This window comes from Mesoplodon densirostris, chromosome 3, assembly GCF_025265405.1.
Source record: "Mesoplodon densirostris isolate mMesDen1 chromosome 3, mMesDen1 primary haplotype, whole genome shotgun sequence".
Taxonomy (NCBI): Eukaryota; Metazoa; Chordata; class Mammalia; order Artiodactyla; family Ziphiidae; genus Mesoplodon; species Mesoplodon densirostris.
This window is the reverse complement of record NC_082663.1, coordinates 121,357,165-121,378,686: the sequence shown is the minus strand read 5'-3', so window position 1 is coordinate 121,378,686 and position 21,522 is coordinate 121,357,165. Positions and strand designations below refer to the sequence as shown.

Below are 21,522 nucleotides of genomic sequence, written 5' to 3'. Positions count from 1 at the left end.
GTGTGGCCAGCTTCCCTGGTCAGCGTAGCTCAAACAATACCTCAGGTCATCCCAGGGTTATATAAAAACAGACTCCTAGAAAGGCTTGCATTGGCTAACAGTATAAAAATGTTTTCTGTGCTTCTGATGCAAAAGGTAAAATTTGATTTACAATAATAGGCACAGAATGATCATGTTTATACTTGCAAACTGGGACTTTATTATTATTCCCCTGAATAACAGTGAAAAGAGTTTTGTAACCCCAAGGTAACATGGCACTGTAAGAAGGAAAGAGGGGTGAGATTTAGCAGCAGCTGCCATCATAAATCAGTGTATGGCTGTTTCTCTCGGAGCTCCAGGCTCAACTCCTGGCTGTCATAAACTTATAAAGGGGAGCCCCATGAGAATTTATGTAATGATGGCAGGACTCATTTTCCTTCCTGCAAGAATCTTTCTGAAGCAAGGTGAGAATTAGGCTGATTAGATTCTATGTGAAGAAAGAAAACCAAACCAATGGAAAGGAAAAATGTGGGTCAGCTTTAGCTACTTACTACTTCCCTTGCCAAAAAAACCCTGACCTTGTATGTATGGAGAAGAACATGCTGAATTCCACCAAATAAATGAGTGGCTGGGGGCTTCCCTGGTGGCGCAGTGGTTGAGAGTCCGCCTGCCGATGCAGGGGACGCGGGTTCGTGCCCAGGTCCGGGAAGATCCCGCATGCCGCGCAGTGACTAGGCCCGTGAGCCATGGCCGCTGAGCCTGCGCCTCCGGAGCTGTGCTCCGCAACGGGAGAGGCCACAACAGTGAGAGGCCCGTGTACCGCAAAAAAAAAAAAAAAAAAAATGAGTGGCTGGATGACCGAATAAATTAATGAATGAGTGTGATCCAGGCTTTCTCTGGGGTGGTTCTTTCAGTGTGAGAACAGTTCCATCCTAGAGTCACCGAGAAATGCTGAATACATAACAAGGCCAATCAACAGAGTCAGCCTCTGAATATTCATGCACAGATGATGCTCCCAGTCAATATGTTTGATTTTTGTGTTTACTGATAGATTTTCAAATTCACCGTGTAAACCAAAGTTCTAAAAATAAAAAGAAGAAGAGGAAAAATGAAAACAGAAAAGAACTTGTGGTAAGATCATACATTACTTCTGGATAGGATTGCCAGATAAAAATACTTACACTAAAAATTTTTCATTGTTTATCTGAAATTCAAATTTAACGGGGCACAGTATATTTTTATTTGTTAAATCTGGCAAACTATTTCTGGGCTAATAACCCTATGTAGAAGAGAGGGCTGAAGAGACTTATCTGGTGGACATGCCCACATCTGGGAGTCAGAAGGAAGGCAAACCAAAGGAGGAATCAGAGAAGCAGACAGAAGAGCCTGCAGAAATACGGAAGAACCAGCTGTGCACAGAGCTTCTGCTGAGCATTGATACAAGCACAGGGGAGAGGTGGGGACCAGGAGGATGCTCAGTGAGAAAGGCCTGATGGCTGTAGAGTTTGGCCCTTACAAGGTTGTTGGTGCTTCTAAGAAGTTCTATGTCAGTGGTTCTCAGTGAGGTTGGGATGGAGAAGGGGTGGGGAAGGGGTGCGTGGCAGAATGACCTACAGTATATCAGAACCGAAATCTACATGCTGGAAGTAGCCCTCTCCCCCTCTGAGGACTGGGGAGAGAAACATAAGTGTAACCCTTATCAACTCAGAATTTATGTGGTCTGTTTGGGGGGGCCGTGTTGTGGTTACTAAAGCACAAAATAAATTATAAATCTTTTCTTGCATTTATCTTGAAAACCACGAAGGTGATCCATAGTTTACAACTATCTGTTGGAAAGTCCTTATCTTCAATCTACTTCCTTCACAGCCTCTGCTGTTCTGTAGGGTACCTCCCTCCACAATATCCTCAAGCTTCAGCAATCCCCCACCCCCTCATCTATTTTTCCTTTTATTATGTAGATCAATTAGGCCTCTCTTGCCTGCAAAAAAGGTCCAATCAACTTTCTCAATCCAGTCCCAAATGATCTGAAAGATGAAGCATTTTCAGAGAGGGGGTAATAGAGCTGGCAATTATAAAATTCTCTTTGGCAGGCTGCGAAAGAAAAAAGTATGAATTTTCTTGCCCTGTTCCTGGTATTTTGAAAAGCTTTTCAAGTGATCGTGATATGTGGACGCTTTTGAGAGATACCATTCTTAATCAAGACAAAAAGCCTTTTCATTTCTTGAAAAGTCTTATTTCTTGGCAAATTTCTCCCTGCAAAGTGCATTCTTCTCTCTGCTCTTTGCCCAGAAAGAGGTACCATTGTGTGGGAATGGACATCTGTGGTCTGTCCCAACAGAGATCACCAAGTGCAGGCCAGGACCAGGTGACCCAGAACAGCTACTTGAGTCTCCCAGTCAACGGCCCTGGCTAGACTGCCTCCAATTTCAACAAGGTCTTGCTGAAAAACAGAGGCAGACCTTAGGTGGTCCAGTCACCTCTCCAACCAGAATGATTCTGAGGATGAAGCTTCCCAGCTTCATCAACACTGCCTTGGTGGGTGGTGATGACTATGGCCAGCAACTGGGCAGATTCACAGGGAGCCCTGGGGGTGAGCAGCCAACCCCACAGGACATTCATAGGTGGGGCATGATCTTAGCCTTCCTCCAACTGGCCTAAAGTCCCCCAAGGGTCAGAGTCCCGCCCTGCTGGTCTGACCCCTCAAGGTTCCTCAAGACACCAGGGATCCTCTGACCCCCTACCCTTCTCACTTCACTCCCAGACCCCTCCCAAACAATGGACCCAAGTGTGAACAACCCCAAGGCTGGTGGTGAACAAGGCCTCCAAGCACCAAGCCCAAGCCTGCCCTCCTTTCAAAAATATTTCAGACTTAGGGAGGCTGTCCTCAGCTATTTCAGACCTATTTCAGAGGACTTCTGCTCCTTCAAACTTATTTTCAAAACTCAGGATGATGAAGGCTCTCCAGATAAACTCCAGTTTCACCCCCTGATATGTGGCGGCTAAAGATCAACTGACCCTGTAGCCAGAAAGGAGGAGGAAATATTACTAAAAGGGGACCTCGTTCCCAGAGGTAATAGCCTTTAAAAGGTCTGGTTTGCCAACTTTGGATTCTTAAAGGGTTGTCTTAGCTTCCTGCCCCCAACGTGAGTAAAACAGAGAACAAAAATAAAACCACCTACGAAATCCAAATTCAAAGTTTTTCTTGACCTGTGAGTCCATTTTTTACATCTACGAATCCCAGGCAAGGCAACACACACACACATACACACCCACACCCACACATCAATGCCCTTTCCAGAATATAAATGTTAACACATGTAAAATCATGAATTCCATAATTCCTCCTGTGGGCGTTGGGTCACATTAGGTTTCCCACTAAGTGAAATGATTGTCACCTGGGTATAGCTCCTTCCATTGTGTTGTACGCACAGGAACACGGGTCTGCAGCTGTGGACATTTGAGAACTCCAGCCACCCACCTCCCTACCTCTGTGGATTTCCTGCCTTTGGCCACAAGATGGCACTCTAGAAACGTTCTCAGCACCAGTTTCCTGCACCAAAGCTCCCCGGCATTACTCCCAGCTGGCCGCCTTCCTTCCCTCTTCTCTTCCCTTTCAATCCGTCCCAGAGTACAGTTGAAGGGGCCTTGTGGAGGGCAAATGTGCGTGATCTTGGGCAAGTTACCCAACCCTCCATGCTCGGCTTCTTCACCCCGATGGCCTGGTTGTGAGGGTGGCATGGGACGATGCAGGTAAAACACTCAGGACAAGGCTTGGCAGGTAGCTGCTGTTCTCATCAGTCTGCTCAGACCCCTTCCAAAGCTCTCCATGGCCTTCAGGACAAGGTCCAAATCCTGAGCACGGCGTCCCAGGCCCTCCATCATCTGGCGGCCCCTGCTGACACCCCCAGCCCACCGTCCTCCTCCCCACTCACACAGGCCCTCGTGTGGGACTGCGAGAAGCAAGCTCGCCCACCTCCAGCCTCTTCCATTCTGTTCCCTCCACCTGCTCGCACCTGCCCCCCTCTGGCTCACTCCTCCCCGTCTTTCAGGGTGTGTCGGAGGGTCCTACAGGAGGAGCCTCCCCTGATCCCTAAGCCTGACTCTGGAGCCATCCACTGGACCCACTTCTTTCATTTTCCCCACCCTGGCTTGAGACTGCAAGCCCCTTGGGGGTCACTTTGTCTTGCTCACTGCCTTGCACATAGTAGGATGAGTGAGGGCCAGACAGTGAGGCCGCCATGCAGGCTGACTGTCACCAGAGGGCCTGGGGCCCACGCTGGTTCCCCTTGCAGGGCAGGTAGCACTGGGCCCCCGCCCGAGCTGAGGAAGCCCTGGGAAATGAGCCTTACTGGCCAAGAAGGCAGAGGAAAAAAAGTGAAGGGACAAATGCATGACCATTTTTACCATTTGCATTCGAGGTACAAAGCCTGGCAAATAGCACAAGGTAAACTAGTCCCATGTAATGAGTGCTTTCTCTGTACCAGGCATTGCATCAAGCCCTCACTTGTATTATCTCATCAAATCCTTACCACAAACTCAGGAGATGGGTGACAGCCATGCTCTACAGAGAAGCAAACTGAGGCCCAAAGAGGTTATGTGACTTGTGCCATGTCTCTGAGCTGCTGAGTGTTCTGTCTGTCTTCAGAGCCAGACTGTAGGAAACACCCCATTGGATTCAGGCCCCTTGCTATTGGGAAGCCTCCAGGAGTAGAATATGAAAGGATAGGGTGTGGAAAAGAGCATACAGAGGGGAAGGGGGGTACAAGGTGAGGCTTAGGCCAGGGAGGTCCTCAGTCGCCCCATCCTAATGGCCACAAGCCCCCTGGCCAATGGGCCTGATTGGAGTCACTTGTGTCCCAACAGGCACCTCCAGCCCCAATGACTGAGCTGCCAACACCCATCGAGGGGAAGCTGGCCCTTAACTCCCATCACTTCAAAAGCTTTACAAACCTCTGGACTCAACCTCAAGGTAAAGTGCGAGACTGGACAATGGTGGGGGCAGTGGATGGAGGAGGAAATGAGAAGGAGCAAGCCACCTCAAGGCCACCCAAGCCAGCTGCCCACTCGCCCCCCTCCTGGCCTCACCTCTGTGACGGGACTCTTGGACATGAACAGCAGTGGGAAGAGAAGAATTGGAGGAAGGGAGGGAAAGGGAGAGGAAGGTGTGGGAGAGGGAAAGGTATAAAAACCTCCAAGACCAAGGAGCAGGAGGCTGGGGGATTCCCCAGGACAGGGGCTCAGGCTGGACCAGATGTGGAGAACAATGGGCCGGGAGGCTGGGGAGCCGGAAGGGAAGGGGGAGGGAGGCCACACCGTCGGGTCAGAGAGTTCACTGTACTTCAGGAGCCAAGGACACGGGCACCTTTATGGGTCCATGTGGGCAGGGACTGACCCAGGGCCAGTGCAAGAGCCAGAGGCAGCCACAAGGTAGGCCAAGCCTGCAGATCACGCCATCCACCACTAATAACAACGTCATTGCCTATGACTCCGGGCCAGGCTCTCCATGCACGTTTCATTTTATCCCCACGATTTCCTGCTGAGAGGGCTACTGTTGTTATTCCCATCTTCACTCTTAAGATGAGGCCCACAGAGGCTGAGTGACTTGTCCTACATGACCCAGCTGGGAAGTTGTGGAGTCAGGATTTGAACCCAGGCAGTTTGGCTCTGATGGCCACTCTCTTAATCAGCGTTGCTTCCCATGAGACAAAAACGGGTGATGAGGGCAAAGTCAAGACTGAGAGGTAGACAAGCGTGGGAAAAAGGGGAATGGGAGAAGAATAACGGGAGATGACAGAAACAAAGAGAGACAAGGAAGGGAAGAGAGGCCAGGGTGTGACTTGCCCAGGAGGGGCTCAGGCTCTCTGCTCACTTGGCCACAGCAGGGGCTCCCCGCCCCTCAGTGGCTGCCTCGCCGCATGGATGGCACCTTCCCATCCGGCCTGTCCCCAGCCGCATCCTCCTCAGCGGCGGGCCACTCAGCTTCACGGAAACTCTCTTTCTCTAATTGGCATAGAAACTCATAGCCCTCCCTTTTCCTGTAGGTGGGGTTTCCATAGGAAAAAGCTGCTTCTCTGTTTCCCCAGCCTAGCAACTGTTTGGAAGTCAGATCCCCACATCCTGCTCTCCTGGGTCAAGTCCCTCCTGGACCGGCTCTTGTCCATCATTTGCTAACGGGGACCAACAGTGCCCCTGAACAATTTTACTTCATTGGTCCTTGGACCCCTCAAATCTCTTCTGATGAAGATGGCCTCGCCTGGGAATTCTGCTGGCTCCATCAACTAATTATGGGACGAGGCTGTGCCAGCAGGTCTGGGGGCAGGAGAACAGGGCTAATCAAGCCCCCCAGGAAACACTGGAGGACTTTCCCAGCCTTTGAAGAACTCTAGCGGTTTCTGGATCTAGCCCACTCTGGCGGTAAGCATGATGCGACTTCTGCCACTTCTGCTGGGACTTTTGGGGCCAGGTGGCTACTTGTTCCTTTCAGGGGATTGTCAGGAGGTCGCCACTCTCACTGTGAAATATCAAGTGTCAGAGGAAGTACCGTCCGGCACAGTGATAGGGAAGCTGTCTCAGGAACTGGGCCGGGAGGAGAGGTCTGGGCGAGCAGGGGCTGCCTTCCAGGTCTTGCAGCTGCCTCAGGCGCTCCCCATCCAGGTGGACTCCAAGGACGGCCTGCTCAGCACGGGGAGGCGGCTGGACCGGGAGCAGCTTTGCCGGCAGCAGGATCCCTGCCTGGTTTCCTTTGACGTGCTTGCCACAGGGGATTTGGCTCTCATCCACGTGGAGATCCAGGTGCTGGACATCAATGACCACCAGCCACAGTTTCCCAAAGGTGAGCAGGAGCTGGAAATCTCTGAGAGCGCCTCCCTGCGCACCCGGATCCCCCTGGACAGAGCTCTGGACCCAGACACTGGCCCCAACACCCTGCACTCCTACAGCCTGTCTCCCAGCGAGCATTTTGCCCTGGATGTCATTGTGGGGCCCGATGAGACCAAACACGCGGAACTCGTGGTGGTGAAGGAGCTGGACCGGGAAATCCACTCATTTTTTGATCTGGTGTTAACTGCCTATGACAGTGGGAACCCCCCCAAGTCAGGCACCAGCTTGGTCAAGGTCAATGTCCTGGACTCCAATGACAATAGCCCTGTGTTTGCTGAAAGCTCGCTGGCACTAGAAATCCAAGAAGATGCTGCCCCTGGTACTCTCCTCATAAACTTGACTGCCACAGACCCTGATCAAGGCCCCAACGGGGAGGTGGAATACTTCCTCAGTAAGCATGTGCCTCCAGAGGTGCTGGACACCTTCAGTATTGATGCCAAGACAGGCCAGGTGATTCTGCGTCAACCCCTAGACTATGAGAAGAATCCTGCCTATGAGGTGGATGTCCAGGCAAGGGACCTGGGTCCCAATCCCATCCCAGCCCACTGCAAAATTCTCATTAAGGTTCTGGATGTCAATGACAACACCCCAAACATCCACATCACATGGGCCTCCCAACCATCACTGGTGTCTGAAGGTCTTCCCAAGGACAGTTTCATTGCTCTCATCATGGCAAATGACCTAGACTCAGGAAACAATGGTCTGGTCCACTGTTGGCTGAGCCAAGAGCTGGGCCACTTCAGGCTGAAAAGGACCAATGGCAACACATACATGCTGCTAACCAACGCCACGCTGGACAGAGAGCAGTGGCCGCAATATACCCTCACTCTTTTGGCCCAAGACCAAGGACCCCAGCCCTTATCAGTCAAGAAACAGCTCAGCATTCAGATCAGTGATGCCAACGACAACGCACCTGTGTTTGAGAAAAGCAGGTACCAGGTCTCCACTCGGGAAAACAACCTACCCTCTCTTCACCTCATTACCATCAAGGCCCATGATGCAGATCTGGGCGTTAATGGGAAAATCTCATACCACATCCAGGACTCCCCAGTTTCTCACTTGGTAGCTATTGACTCAGACACAGGCGAGGTCACCGCTCAGAGGTCACTGGACTATGAACAGATGGCCGGCTTTGAGTTCCTGGTGATCGCAGAGGACAGGGGGCAGCCCCAGCTTACATCCAGTGTCTCTGTGTGGGTCAGCCTGCTGGACGCCAATGATAATGCCCCAGAGGTGATTCACCCCATACTCAGCGATGGGAAAGCCAGTCTCTCGGTGCTTGTAAATGCCTCCACAGGTCACCTGCTGGTGCCCATTGAAACTCCCAATGGCGTGGGTCCAGCAGGCACTGACATGCCACCACAGGCCACCCCCAGCTCCCGGCCATTCCTTTTGGTGACCATTGTAGCAAGAGATGCAGACTCGGGGGCAAATGGAGAGCTCCTCTACAGCATTCAGAGTGGGAACGAAGCCGGTCTCTTTGTCCTCAGCCCCCACCTGGGGCAGCTGTTCATCAACATCACCAATGCCAGCAGCCTCACTGGGAGTGAGTGGGAGCTGGAGATCGTGGTGGAAGACCGAGGCAGCCCCTCCTTACAGACCCGAGCCCTGTTGAGGGTCTTCTTCGTCACCAGTGTGGACCACTTGAGGGACTCAGCCCGTGAGCCTGGGGCTCTGAGCACATCGGTGCTCACGGTGATTTGCCTGGTCGTACTGCTGGCCATCTCCGGGTTGATCTTGGCTCTGATTATGTCCATTTGCCGGACGGAGAAGAAGGACAACAGGGCCTACAACTGTCGGGAGGCCGAGTCCACCTACCGTCAGCAGCCCAAGAGGCCCCAGAAACACATCCAGAAGGCGGACATCCACCTCGTGCCTGTGCTCAGGGGCCAGGTGGATGAGCCTGGCGAAGCTGGGCAGCCCCCCAAGCACGTGGGCAAGGAAGCAATGATGGAAGCAGGCTGGGACCCCTGCCTGCAGGCCCCCTTTCATCTCACACCGACCCTGTACAGGACTCTGCGTAACCAAGGTAACCAGGGAACACTGGCCGAGAGCCGAGAGGTGCTGCAGGACACTGTCAACCTCCTTTTCAACCATCCCAGGCAGAGGAATGCCTCCCGGGAGAATCTGAACCTTCCCGAGCCCCAACCTGCGACGGGCCAGCCCCGCTCAAGGCCCCTGAAGGTTGCGGGCAGCCCCACAGGGAGGGTGCCTGGGGACCAGGGCAGTAAGGAGGCCCCGCTGAGCCCGCCAGCCTCCTCTGCAACCCTGAGGCGGCAGCGGAATCTCCATGGCAAAGTAGCCCCTGAGAAAGAGTCAGGCCCCCGTCAGATCCTGCGGAGCCTGGTCCGGCTGTCTGTGGCTGCCTTTGCGGAGCGGAACCCCGTAGAGGAGCTCACTGTGGATTCGCCTCCTGTTCAGGTACCTCGGTGTGGGCAGCTCCCTCTCTTGTCAGCCCCCCTCACCCGCCCGCAACAGCATCAGACCCCATTACCCTCACATTCTTCACATTCATTCCTCAGGCTCACCACGCACTTTAGGATGCATTGGGTGCAGTGGTTCAGGGCACAGCTCTGGGGTCAACAGAATTTAGCTGTGTGATCCTGGACAAATGACTTACTGTTTCTGAGCCTTAGTTTCCTTATCTATAAAATAGGGATGACAGTAAGAGCATCTGCCTTGCGGAATTATCCTAAGGATTTGGTCAGTTAATTCCTATATGAGCACTTACTTAGAGTGCCTTGGGCAAGTAGACACATAGCAAAGGTAGTGATTAAGAGTACAAGCTTTGGGGCTTCCCTGGTGGCGCAGTGGTTGAGAGTCCGCCTGCCAATGCAGGGGACACAGGTTCGTGCCCTGGTCCGGGAAGATCCCCCATGCTGTGGAGCGGCTAGGCCCGTGAGCCATAGCCGCTGAGCCTGCGCGTCCAGAGCCTGTGCTCCACAACGGGAGAGGCCACAACAGTGAGAGGACTGCGTACCGCAAAAAAAAAAAAAAAAAGAGTACAAGCTTTGGAGCAAGGCTGCCCAGGTTCAAATTCTGGCTCCACCTCTTCCAAGCTGTGAACCACAGGGAAGTCACTCAGCTTCTCTGTTGACGTTGCCCAAGTTAACAGCACCCATCTCCCAAGTTTGCTTGAATGTGCTTAAAGCCTCTAGAATAGCGTCTGGCGTGTAGTCAGCACTCAGAAAATGATTAGGATGATTTCTGCAAAGCTCTTCTCCATTTCACCTGCCCTCATCTCGTCTGGGCAACCTCCGGGTGAAGCAAGCCAGCATAGGCATCATTGCCCCCAGGCTCAGGGGCTGCATTTGACCTGCCTGAGACCCCAGAGCTTGCCAGCTAGGCTTATGGGATAGGACAGTGGAAACAACCTTGGAACTTGGGAGTTAGGCAGATCTAGGTTCCAGTTTCAGCACAGCCACTTTAGGAGCTGGGCAACATTAACATCTGAGCCTTATTTTCTTCATCTATAAAATGGGGATTGTGATGCCAAACTTAGCTGTGTCTACCTCCCAGGGGGTTGAGAATTAAATGGGATGATGAATGGCTGTGTCCAGTGACCTAGGATTTACTGGACACACCTGGGAAAGCTTTTTCTGGGATGGTGCCTGATCTCACACCTGTATCAACTCCTCTGAACCCCAGATCATTTTCTCTGTGCCAGGCTGCCCGCCCAAGGCACACTTCTGTCATGAGCCAGGCTATCAGCTCATGTTTCCTGTGGAGCAAGGACACAGCTTCCTTCCTCCACCCCTTCCCCAGGAAGCCACCTCGAGAGGGCCCAGCTGCTCTCTCAGGAGTCCTGCCCTGGGCTCTGTGCAGCCCCAGAAGTTGCCCAGAGCCATTCATTCATTCATTTGTTCATTCATTCATTCATTCACCCATTCATTCATCAAATGCTTATTGAATGAGCTCTTTGTGTCAAACACTGTGCTGCTGCTTGGCAAACAGAGACAGCAGATAGCAAGCCCTGTGGGTGACCCCATTGGGGTGAAAGAGAGAAGGGTACCAAGTTGGGATCAAGTTGAGGGTAAGAGGCAGCTTGCCTAATGCTTGCTTTCCAGAAGCACAGTGCTTGCGGGCAGCCCCACAGGGAGGGTGCCTGGGGACCAGGGCAGTAAGGAGGCCCCGCTGAGCCCGCCAGCCTCCTCTGCAACCCTGAGGCGGCAGCGGAATCTCCATGGCAAAGTAGCCCCTGAGAAAGAGTCAGGCCCCCGTCAGATCCTGCGGAGCCTGGTCCGGCTGTCTGTGGCTGCCTTTGCGGAGCAGAACCCCGTAGAGGATCTCACTGTGGATTCGCCTCCTGTTCAGGTACCTCGGTGTGGGGAGGTACCTGTGGAGTCAGATCCCGGTTCAAAGTCCAACCCTGCCTCTAATTGCTGTGTAGTCCCTGTGAGCCTCAGGTGCCACATCTGTAAAGTGGGTATAATGGTATCTCTTTCCTTGGGTTACTGAAGAATGACATGAGATTATATATCACTGGACAGTTATTAAGTGCTTATCATAAGATCTATTACTAAGTAATTTATAGACTTTCACTCATTTAATCCTCATAGCCACAACCAACACATGACCTGAGTCTCATTATTATTCCCTTTTTCTTTTTACTGCTGAGGAAACTGAAGCTCAGAATGCTTAAGTAATTCCTCAAGGCCACACAGATGGGAAGTGGAACAGGGGCAGATTTAGGACTTGAACCCAAGTCTGACTCCAGAGTCTGGACTCTAACTGTGAAATGACAGCATATAACTTAGGGTTTGGCACTCAGGGAGTTTCCCTGAAGTATCAGCTGTCACTCGAAAAAAGGGTGGCAGGTGCTTGTAGGAGGGTTTCTGGGCCTGAGCCAGGAGGTGGGAACTGCCCTGAGGCAGGCAATGGGACCCTGACCCTCCCACATCACAGTGAAACCCCAGTCCTGGCCACCTCCCCTTCCAACTATCCTCTGAGGTTGGCATTTTCTGTCTTGAGCTGCCCAGAGGGCAGAGGGACCCTCTCAGGGAAGAGGGGGACTGGGCCCAGGAGGGAGGCAGCATTTCTAGGAGGAACAACCCAAACCCCTCGACTCTGCAGAGCATTTCAAACTTTCAAACCATCTAATTAATCCTGACAACCCTGTAAAGAAGTCTGGGTGGTATTTTTTTTTTTTTTTTTTTTTTTTTTTGCGGTACGCGGGCCTCTCACTGTTGTGGCCTCTCCCGTTGCGGAGCACAGGCTCCGGACGCGCAGGCTCAGCGGCCATGGCTCAGGGGCCCAGCCGCTCCGTGGCATGTGGGATCTTCCCAGACCGGGGCACGAACCCGTGTCCCCTGCATCGGCAGGTGGACTCTCAACCACTGCGCCACCAGGGAAGCCCCTGGGTGGTATTTTTAGATCTACCTTAGAGATGAGGAAACTGAGGTCTGAGTATGTCTAAAAACCTGCCTGACATCACACAACAAGCTAGAAACGACCCTGACTTGGTCTGTTGCCTTCTCCCTCACAAGGGCCTGTGGGGCCTCGCCCTGACATCTTACCCACCCCTGCCCCATTCACCAGCCTTTCTGAAACGCCACCGTTTCCTCTGGCCTTTTAGCTTGAGAACCTTCTGACCGAAACTCCCTTCCTCCCTCACCCTGGCCCTCACCCTCGCTCCACTTGCCAAGCCCCTTTGGAACCTGCGGGTCTCAGCAGAGGCACCTGGCATGTAGTATGAACTCAGAAAACATTTGTTGAAATAAGTGAATTACTTCCCCCTGTATCCACAGCCCCACCCTGTAACTCCCTCCTTGCTGCAAGCTGGGTGAGGGGCCTTCCTCTGCTCCACTTGACCTCCATCCTTTCTCATCCCTGGTGCAACCCCCCATAGCAGCTGCTGTGTCCTGTCTCCCCTGACTGTCCTCCCTGGCAGACTGGGAACTCCCTGAGGGCAGAGACTGGGCCTTGTTCTCATTCTTACCCCCACCCCCCCCCAGCAAGCATTTGGCCTGGAACAAACAAGCTCTCATTAAATACTTGTCGAGCAAATGAAAGGATGAATAAACGAATGATTCAAAGACACCCTTCTGCCTTCTGTACAACATAGTCTTACATCTGGCCCGCCAACAATGGCTCAGTCTTTGAACATCACTGAAGCGGGGGAAATAACACTTTACAATAATCCTTATCGAGGTTGTAATACATTTATAGTCAGGACATGCCCTTTTCACCCCCGTCCCACAGCTTCCACTGGGAGCAGGTCTCCTGGGGGAATGAGAGTTGGGGGACAGGCCCAGAGGGTTCTCATTCTCTCTCTCAGACTCCCAGGTCCCGGGAATTTGTAGTTGACACATGGCCAAGCAGGGAACCTGTCTGCACACATCCCTGCCTCCGTCACCATCACCGTTCACCATCCCCCATCCGATCCACAAACATCTGAAGCTGGAGGAAAGACTATAAAAAGAAAGCGCCGGCATTGAGGGAAACATCCGGTGGGGAAGTGTGCTGGGTCGGAATTGTGTGGAGTCAACAGATTTTTCCTGTCTTGTAGCAAATCTCCCAGCTGCTGTCCTTGCTGCATCAGGGCCAATTCCAGCCCAAACCAAACCACCGGGGAAATAAGTACTTGGCCAAGCCCGGCGGCAGCAGGTAAGCTGCACGTAGCCCCCACTGGCTTCTCAAGCCCCCCACCAGCCTGCCCTCACCCTTGCAGCCTCTGTGCCTTGAGGAAGGCTGAGCACATCCCAGATGCTGCTCCCCTGGGAGACCGCAGCGAACAGCATCCATTCCCCCACCCAGGCATCCTGGTCCGGGAGCAACTGTATTAACAGTATTTACAGGACCCGAGTCACTAAGGAAGTGACTTCATCCCTGAGGCTCTGATTATCTGTTCCCTGATTGCAGAGGTGCTGGGCTATGAACTTTAAATCTGTAACGTTTAGCTCTTTCTCTTGACCCTTAAACATAATATGAAGGCTCCTGGCTAAGGATGTGGGTGTGTGGGTGTATTCCTTTGGGCAGTCCTAGAATTAAAGAGACCTCAAGAGGACATCTAATTTAACTCCCTCTTGCTACAGATGGAGAAACTGAGGCTCTAAGTAGTTTGATCCAACCCAGCTATGTAAACTTGAGCAAGTCAGATCAAGCCTCAGGGATGCAGTTTCTCATCCATGAAACAGAGGTCACCGCACTTCCTTGTAGTGATGGGGTAAGGATTTAATGATCACATGCATTCTAAGCCCATGGCCCAGTGCCTAGCACATAGGAGTTACACAAACAATGCTAAGGCCTTTCCCCTTAAAGTGACTTTGCTCAAGGTCAAATAGCCAGTGAGTGGCAAAGCTGGGACCAGCTCTCAGGACACTGACTTCCAGTTCAATGCTCTTGCTGTGACAACTTACAGTCTTTTTGTTGTTGTTTTTTTTGCAAAGATAGCTAGAAATAGTGTAGAGTAGGGGTGAGCACACACATTCCAGAGTCATATCAGCCTGGATTTGAATTCTTACTTAATTTGTGGGGACCTTGGACAAGCTACCTAATCTTTACAAATCTTGGTTTTCTCATTTGTAAAATGAGGACAACAAGAGAACCCCTTACAGACATGAAAGGTTTGATGAGAAATATACCTTGCAAAGCATATGTCTGACTCAGAGTAATTGCTCAATAAACATTAGTTGTTGCCATTACTTGCAAACTTGCTACCCCTGCATAGGAGCAGAAATGGCCACAGAAAAAAAGCAGCAAGGACCCCCAGGCCTTAAAGGGAGCCTTTCCAGATGCTAGGATGAGGGGCCAGGCCTGTCCCCACCATGCTAAGGTAGTCCCAGGAACTGGCTTACCCCAGGTGATAGAGAGGGTCTTTGGGAGGGAGGGGTCAGGGAGACAGCAAGAGACACCATAGTAGATTCTGAGTAGCTTTTGGATGCCTCACCTCAGCTGCATCCTCTGTTGACCTGCTCTTCTGGTCTGGGATTTAGCCTCAAATAGGGAGGAAGGAACATTCAGTTACTCAGTTCACAAAGTATTTATTAAGCACCTACTATGTGCAAGTCCTATTCTGAGCACTGGTGAGAGAGCAGGGGATGAGACAGACAAATATCCCTGCCCTCACTGGAGCTCATACTCAGATAGAGGGATGGAGGGGTGGAAGGATGACTGCATTAGATCACCCAAAGTTTACTAAACTCCTATTCCATGCCAGGTAATGAGAAGCAATAGAGGGACAATGGTGAGTAATATCAGGGCATTCATAGTCACTTCTGTTTGCTGGCTGCTTACAACACTGTGCTAAGCTCTTTACATGCAACACCTCATTTTACCCCCATAATGCCCCATGAGGTGGGTGTTATTTATTACTCCCATTTTACAGAAGAGGAAGCAGACTCAGAGTAGGCAGGAGGGCTGGGATCAAGTAACCCAGATTGGTCTGACTCTGAAGGCTGGGCTGTGGACCCATTTCCCTCTGTGGATGAATGAATGCTGGCATGAATAGAAGACTATTCATGAGCAGGAATGAATGAATCTATGTGTGGATTTCCTCACTCATGGACTGTGTTGGCTTCCTTTGCAGGAGTGCAATCCCAGACACAGATGGCCCAGGTGCCAGGGCTGGTGGCCAGGCAGAACCGGATCAGGAGGAAGGGCCCTTGGACCCTGAGGAGGACCTCTCTGTGAAGCAGCTGCTAGAAGAAGAGCTGTCGAACCTGCTGGACCCCTACACAGGTAGGGACTCCCCAGAGTCACCCTGACCCCGCTTCTGCCCCCATGGTACCCTCCTGTGCCCAGGCTTCAGAGTTCTGCTCCAATCCACTGCAGGAAAACAGCCATTCTATTTCTGGAGAAGACTATCAGCAACATTTTTTTACTTCCCCTGGAGCTTCAGATCTTCATTTGTTTAAAGATCAGATTCTACTTTGATCATTCATTTTAAAAAATCATCATAAGAATAGGGAACAGTTACTGAGCTCTTGGTGTGTGCCAGGTACCAAGGAAGCATCTTATATACATTATCTCAGTTAAGCTTCCAAACAGTCTTTTCAGGTAGATATTAGGAGCTCCAATTTAGAGATCAGCAAACTGAGGCTCAGAGAGGTAATACAGCCTGCCCTGAGTCACTTCAATGATTGAAGGGAAGCCATCCTGAGCCCACCTACCATCAGGGGACCTCTCTTTACCTCCTAAACCACTCATCTGCATTTCTTTGATGTCTTTAAATACACTTTTACCCTGAGAATTCAAGAATCTGCCAGCTCCCTCCGCCCCCGCACCAGTCAGCCCCCTTCAGGTAACACACAGTAAGTCCAACCTACGCTGTGATTTTGTTTCTGTAGTTAATACTCTGCTCCTCATCTGGACATATTCTGTGCGCTGAAGGCATGACAGGGACTTCCCTTTCATTGGTTAAAAAAATATATAGCTAACTTTTATTGAGTGCTTTCTATGTGCTAGTCCCTGTTCTAATTGCCTCATGAGAAAATCTTCTGAGATAGGCACTATTCGTTATCCCCATTTCATAAAGGAAAAAAACGGAGGGGCCAGGGTGTTTAATAATTTTCCCAAGGTTGTGCAGCCAATGGTTATTAACCCCAGGCAGTGTGGCTCTAAATTAAAATTAAGTAAAATGAAATCTAATTAAAATCAAGTAAAATGAAAAATTCAGTTCCTCAGTCATATCAGCCGCACTTCCGGAGCTCAGTAGCTACGTGTGGCTAATGGATATTGCTTGGAACAGCACACATCTACAGAGTTTTATAGGACAGCATTGTCTAGAATGCAGAGCTGTGAGGTCCAATAGAGTAGCCACTGGCCACATGTGAAAATGGCTAGTACCAATTGAGATGTGATAGAAGTATAAAACACACTCCAGATTTTGAAGACTTAGTATGAAAAAAGAATGTAAAACATCTCATTAATAATTTTAAAAATATTGATTATGTGATAAAATGATGATATTAAATATAAAAAACATTTACAAATTAATTTCACCTTCTCTTTTCTTTTCTACTTTTTAAATGTGGCTACTAGAAAATTTCAGACGACCTCAATGCCTTGCATTATATCTCTGTGCACCAGCTCTGCACTGGAACCTGTGGGCTCAGTTCCCATGTGGTCCTGCTTCCCCATAGCACAGAGGGCAAAGAACACAGGGAGATGGTAACAAGTGGTGTGACGAAGAGCGCAGCAGAGGTAGAAGTGCCTGCGCTGCTCACAGGGCTGGAATGTGATGAGGCTACTGGTGAATGTGCCTGACACTGGGGTTTTGGCTGCATCAGATAAAAGCCCCACCTGACGATGTGATGATGACCATATTTTACCGTTGCATGAGCTCACTGAACGCTTACAGCCACCTGACAAGATAAGTGCTACTATTTCACCACTTTATGAGCGAAAAAGGAGGCTCAGAGAGGTTAAGCACGTTTTTCAAGGTCACAATGCTCATAAGCTGCAAAGTTAGGAAATCAAATCCAGGTCTGCCCAGTGCCCACCTGCCGCGGAGTGAATTCATCATCACATTTCAGCCATTCTCCTACACTCCACTGATTTTCTCATTCCAAGCTTCATTCCTTCCAAAGCACTCTGACCCCTGTGCAAGGAAAAGCCTGATTCTGTAACACCAAAAGAGTTCTAACCTTATTACCCTGGAGTCTCAGGGAACTTAGGTTTACATTTCCCAAATGTCCAGGGTTAATATTTATGTCCATTCAATCATTCAATAAACGTTCACTAAGCCCCAGGAGCGGGCTGGACCAGTCGGGGAGGGGCCTGACCCTGCCTCACAGCCTGCACAGCCCCACACTGTGAAGGCAAGACCGAGACTCATTTATCAATAAAAACAGCATTTACTGTATTTTGCAATAACTTTTCAAAATCACAAGAGTAGTACTTGGTTAATATAGACAAATGTAGATAAACAAAAAGAGAATGAATCATTTCTGCCCAGGGGTAATTTCAGTTAACACTATGACGCGTCCCCTTCCAGTCTTTCATTCTACGCACAGATTTTAAAGCAGGTTACCTTAAGCAAATATTAAAGTAGATGTTGTGCTTTTTTTTTTTTTTTAAAGACACACATTCTTAACCACAAGGCCTATAATTTCTTCCCTCTGGCTTGGCCTCTATCATTGGGCTTGGGACTAATTTTCTGAGACAGGATTTTCTGTTGAAGAGATGGGAAAAGGAGAAGTGTGATGGTGGGATTTGGGGCCTGGGGGACACTTTTTCACTGCCTTGGCCCTTTCCTGGGACAGCTCTTAGGCAGCCAGCTCCTTCACACGGTTTCCTGCAGCTTGAGAGGGGAAGGTCAAAGAGTTGAGAGCATGGGGCCAGGAGGCAACAGTAGAGACCTTAGTGGGTCTGGGAAACCAGAGCCACCTAGCATCCAGGGGGAGGAAGGCACAGCTCTTCAGAGAATGGGTGCGGTGGTGCAGTGACAGGGGGCTTCCAAGTCATCAGACCTGGGGGTCAAATCTGGGCTTGGTTGCCTAGTAGCTATGTGACAACTTCTTGGAACTTCAGTTTCCTCATCCATAAAATACTCTTGACTTCAAAGGTTTGTGTGGAGGTTAAATGAGATAATTATGTAAATTGCCTAGCACAGAAGTACTTAATAAGTGGTCACTGTTATTATGAATAGGAACCGAAGGCATCACCAAGCCAGGAACTCCAGCAATGGCTAAAAACGGGGATCCGCCGCCCCCCCCCCATCCTCAGCTAGTGGTGTCCTGAGGGAGTGAAAATCCTGGCTGTACAGGATGAAGGACACCTAAACCTGAAACAGCCCCATGGACCGGGAGATGCTTTAGAAACGGGCCATTTCTAATTCTAGGCTTTCCTCCTCCCCCTGCCGCGTCCTCACTCAGCTCACGCGCGGACATCAGTCGCTGCCTTCCTGCCCGGCGCGCTTCCCTGTCAGGGCCTCTTCCTTCCCGCCCACCTCCGGCCGCCCCATCGGTCCCCTCCATTTCCCTTCCCTCCTTTGTCCGGCGCCCCGCCCTGCCCACGACCCCACCCCCGCCCGCCATGGGCTCCGCCCTCACCGCGTCCCTTCCGTCCCTTGCAGGCCTGGCCCTGGACCGGCTGAGCGTCCCCGACCCGGCCTGGATGGCAAGACTCTCTTTGCCCCTCGCCACCAACTACCGTGACAACGTGTTCTCCCCGGACGCTGCGACCTCGGAGGAGCCCAGGACCTTCCAGACGTTCGGCAAGGCGCCGGGGCCCGAGCTGAGCCCGACGGGCACGCGGCTGGCCAGCACCTTCCTGTCGGAGATGAGCTCACTGCTGGAGATGCTGCTGGAGCAGCGCCCCGCCGTGCCGGTGGAGGCCGCCTCCGAGGTGCTGCGGCGGCTCTCAGTCTGCGGAAGGACCCTGAGTCTAGACCTAGCCACCAGCGGGGCCTCGGGCTCGGAAGGCCCTGGGGGCCGAGCTGGAAAGAAGGGGGCGGAGGGCAGGACCAGCAGCGGCAGCAGCAGCAGGGGCCTGTGGATCCAGGAACCAGGGGCACCGGGAGAGGTTAGGAAGCCCAGGCCCTGAGGATTCTGGGACAGGAGGTGGTTTCTCTAATCTTTGAACTCACTGACCAGAGGCGGCCTGAGAACTTAAGGTGACCAGTGCTGCCCCACAGAGGAGGCAGGAGCCCCTGGACAAACAGCGGGCTGACCAAAGCAACCCCTTGTTAGGGGCTGGCTCTGCCTGTGGATTTTTTGGAGGAGGAAGACAGTTGGCCGCTGAGATAAGTGTTTGCTGGCAAAACACGTGTAAGAGCACAGAGGGTTCATCCTCCTGCAGAGCAGATGCCAGGGAGTGTCACAAGCAGGAAAGGATGGCCTGGGTGCACACTGGAGGGTGTGGGGGGCTGGATCCTGGGGCACCAGGCAAAGCTCTCTGACCTACTAATAAAGGAAAAGCAGTGGCTCGTTATCCTGTTTGCACCTGTCGAGAGGGAGGACGGAAGAATAAGAGTGAAGGTTCTTTGTCATCCAGTCCCTGGCCAGAGGGTCATGTGGGGCCTGGACAGGAGGGTGCACAGTGTCAGGTAGGCAATGATGGACATGGGTACTCCTGACCCCTGCTCCTCTGCTGCTGCTACAGTATCAAATAATCCGATTCTCAGCTGGAAAATTAAGGCTAAGAAAAGCATGACTATAGAGCATTAACACGAGCCAGGCACAAGTCTTTACGATAGGATTTAATTTCATTTCTCCACAGCCCTAGGAGGGGGGGTGTTATTATCCCCGTTTCACAGACAAGGCCATGAGACTTGGAGAGGCTGAGGGTCTTGCCCAAGATCAAGCAGTGAGAGAAGGCAGAGCCAGAGTCCAACACCAAAACCCACGCCCTCGACCTTGACACTAGACTGCCAGCCAAGGAAAGGAAAGGAAGAGCCCCCATAGGTGAGCTTTTGCCAGTAGCAGACTTGCCTGAGATCCCCTCAAGAAACACTGTTGAAAAGAACATTTCCAAAGCCACTCAGGCCTTCACATCTCTGCTCTTCCAAGCACATAGTGAGAGGGACTTGGAACTGACCTGATGCAGGGTGGGCGTCTGCAGACTCCTGTCCTTTCCCAGCAAACAGCCCTTCAGGTGCAGAAGTCATCTTTCCAGACCCACCAAACGTGAGTAAATCTTCCTCTGTCACAGCAGTGAATTCACTGTCCCTAGAGGACAGTGTGTGAACCGGGTCTATGAAATTGACACTGACAGCAGCAAACCTTCCAGGAGAGGAAGGAGTGAAAAAAATAGCAAATATTTTCCCAAGGCTCAGCCTTATAATTTCCCTGGAAATTTCCAAGCAGTCTCTTCAGCTTCTCAGTAATGTGGGGCTTTCTTGGATACTAAAGGGGAAAATTCCTTTCTGTGCCTCTCCTTTTGCCCTTTTTCTGGAGCTCAGAATACATGTTCACTGTCCACAGAAATGGGCCAGTCATACTCCCAACTAGGGATAATGAAAACCATCCACACTTGGAATGCAGTGAGGCATCATTATTCCATTATCCCGTTTTACAGATGAGGAAAATGAGGCCCTCATAGTGCTTCAGGAGCTTCAGGAATGCTTCAGGAGCTCCAGGAATGCTTCTGGAGCAGGGTCTCTGATCATCTCACTCTGAGGCAGAGTAAACTCTTTACAAGGTCTGTGATTTGCAAGCTGTTGAGTTCCCCAAGTCAATGAAAGAGGCTGGGGGACACCAAGCAGGTAGGGTCTCCAACCTGACCAGCCAGGTACCTGGCACAAGGCAACACTTGATGAATACTTGTTGAATGGAAGAATAAATGAATAAATGGGTAAATAAATGCTACAGGAGTCCCTTTTCTCTATATTGGAGCTCCAGGTAAGACTTCCTTAGAAAAGAGAAAAAAAAAAAAGTTCCATTATGTGAAGACAAAGTCTGAAAACCACAGCACTGGAGTAGATAGTGCTGACCCCCAATTACTAGTGGATTTTCAGTGCAGAGCTGATGTTGGGAGGTGGAGAGAAGAGATGGGGAGAGGAGGTGACCTAGGGAAACTGGAACCAGGGCTCGCAACTGGATCACTGCCTCACTCTAGTTCAAAAGTCCTAAATCTTGGACCCCCTGAATGCCAGGCAAGACTTTGTGTACAGGCATTTTTCTACGCAGAAGATATGGAGTTATCAGATTTTCAAAGGAACATGTGACCTATAAAAAATAAGCAGCACTGCTCTCAGTCACTATCTAAACCTCCACAGACACG

At 51.1% G+C, this 21,522-nt stretch overlaps 2 protein-coding genes across 2 annotated transcripts in view; one reads left to right on the top strand and one right to left on the bottom strand.

Annotated features, from left to right (window-relative positions):
- The window catches only part of RNF14 (ring finger protein 14), a 42,928-nt gene extending 23,635 nt beyond the window's left edge, over positions 1-19,293 (bottom strand). Inside the window, exon 1 of the mRNA XM_060093529.1 lies at positions 18,952-19,293. The gene's annotated coding sequence lies outside the window, so the exon portion shown is untranslated. The remainder of the gene's footprint in view (positions 1-18,951) is intronic.
- PCDH12 (protocadherin 12) lies at positions 6,400-20,545 on the top strand. The gene is made up of 4 exons (XM_060093523.1): positions 6,400-9,279; positions 13,367-13,464; positions 15,386-15,537; positions 18,875-20,545. The coding sequence occupies exons 1-4, from the start codon at positions 6,400-6,402 to the stop codon at positions 19,342-19,344; spliced, it is 3,600 nt and encodes a 1,199-aa protein (XP_059949506.1). The 3' UTR covers positions 19,345-20,545.
- The last annotated feature ends 977 nt before the right edge of the window (positions 20,546-21,522 follow it).

What these genes read in the sequence shown, in the direction of transcription:
- PCDH12 (XM_060093523.1), top strand. Translation starts at nt 6,400, where the DNA reads ATGATGCGACTTCTGCCACTTCTGCTGGGACTTTTGGGGCCAGGTGGC. An exon ending in TGGATTCGCCTCCTGTTCAG is followed by an intron (nt 9,280 to 13,366) that starts GTACCTCGGTGT and finishes CCTGTCTTGTAG; the next exon opens with CAAATCTCCCAGCTGCTGTC. An exon ending in GCCAAGCCCGGCGGCAGCAG is followed by an intron (nt 13,465 to 15,385) that starts GTAAGCTGCACG and finishes CTTCCTTTGCAG; the next exon opens with GAGTGCAATCCCAGACACAG.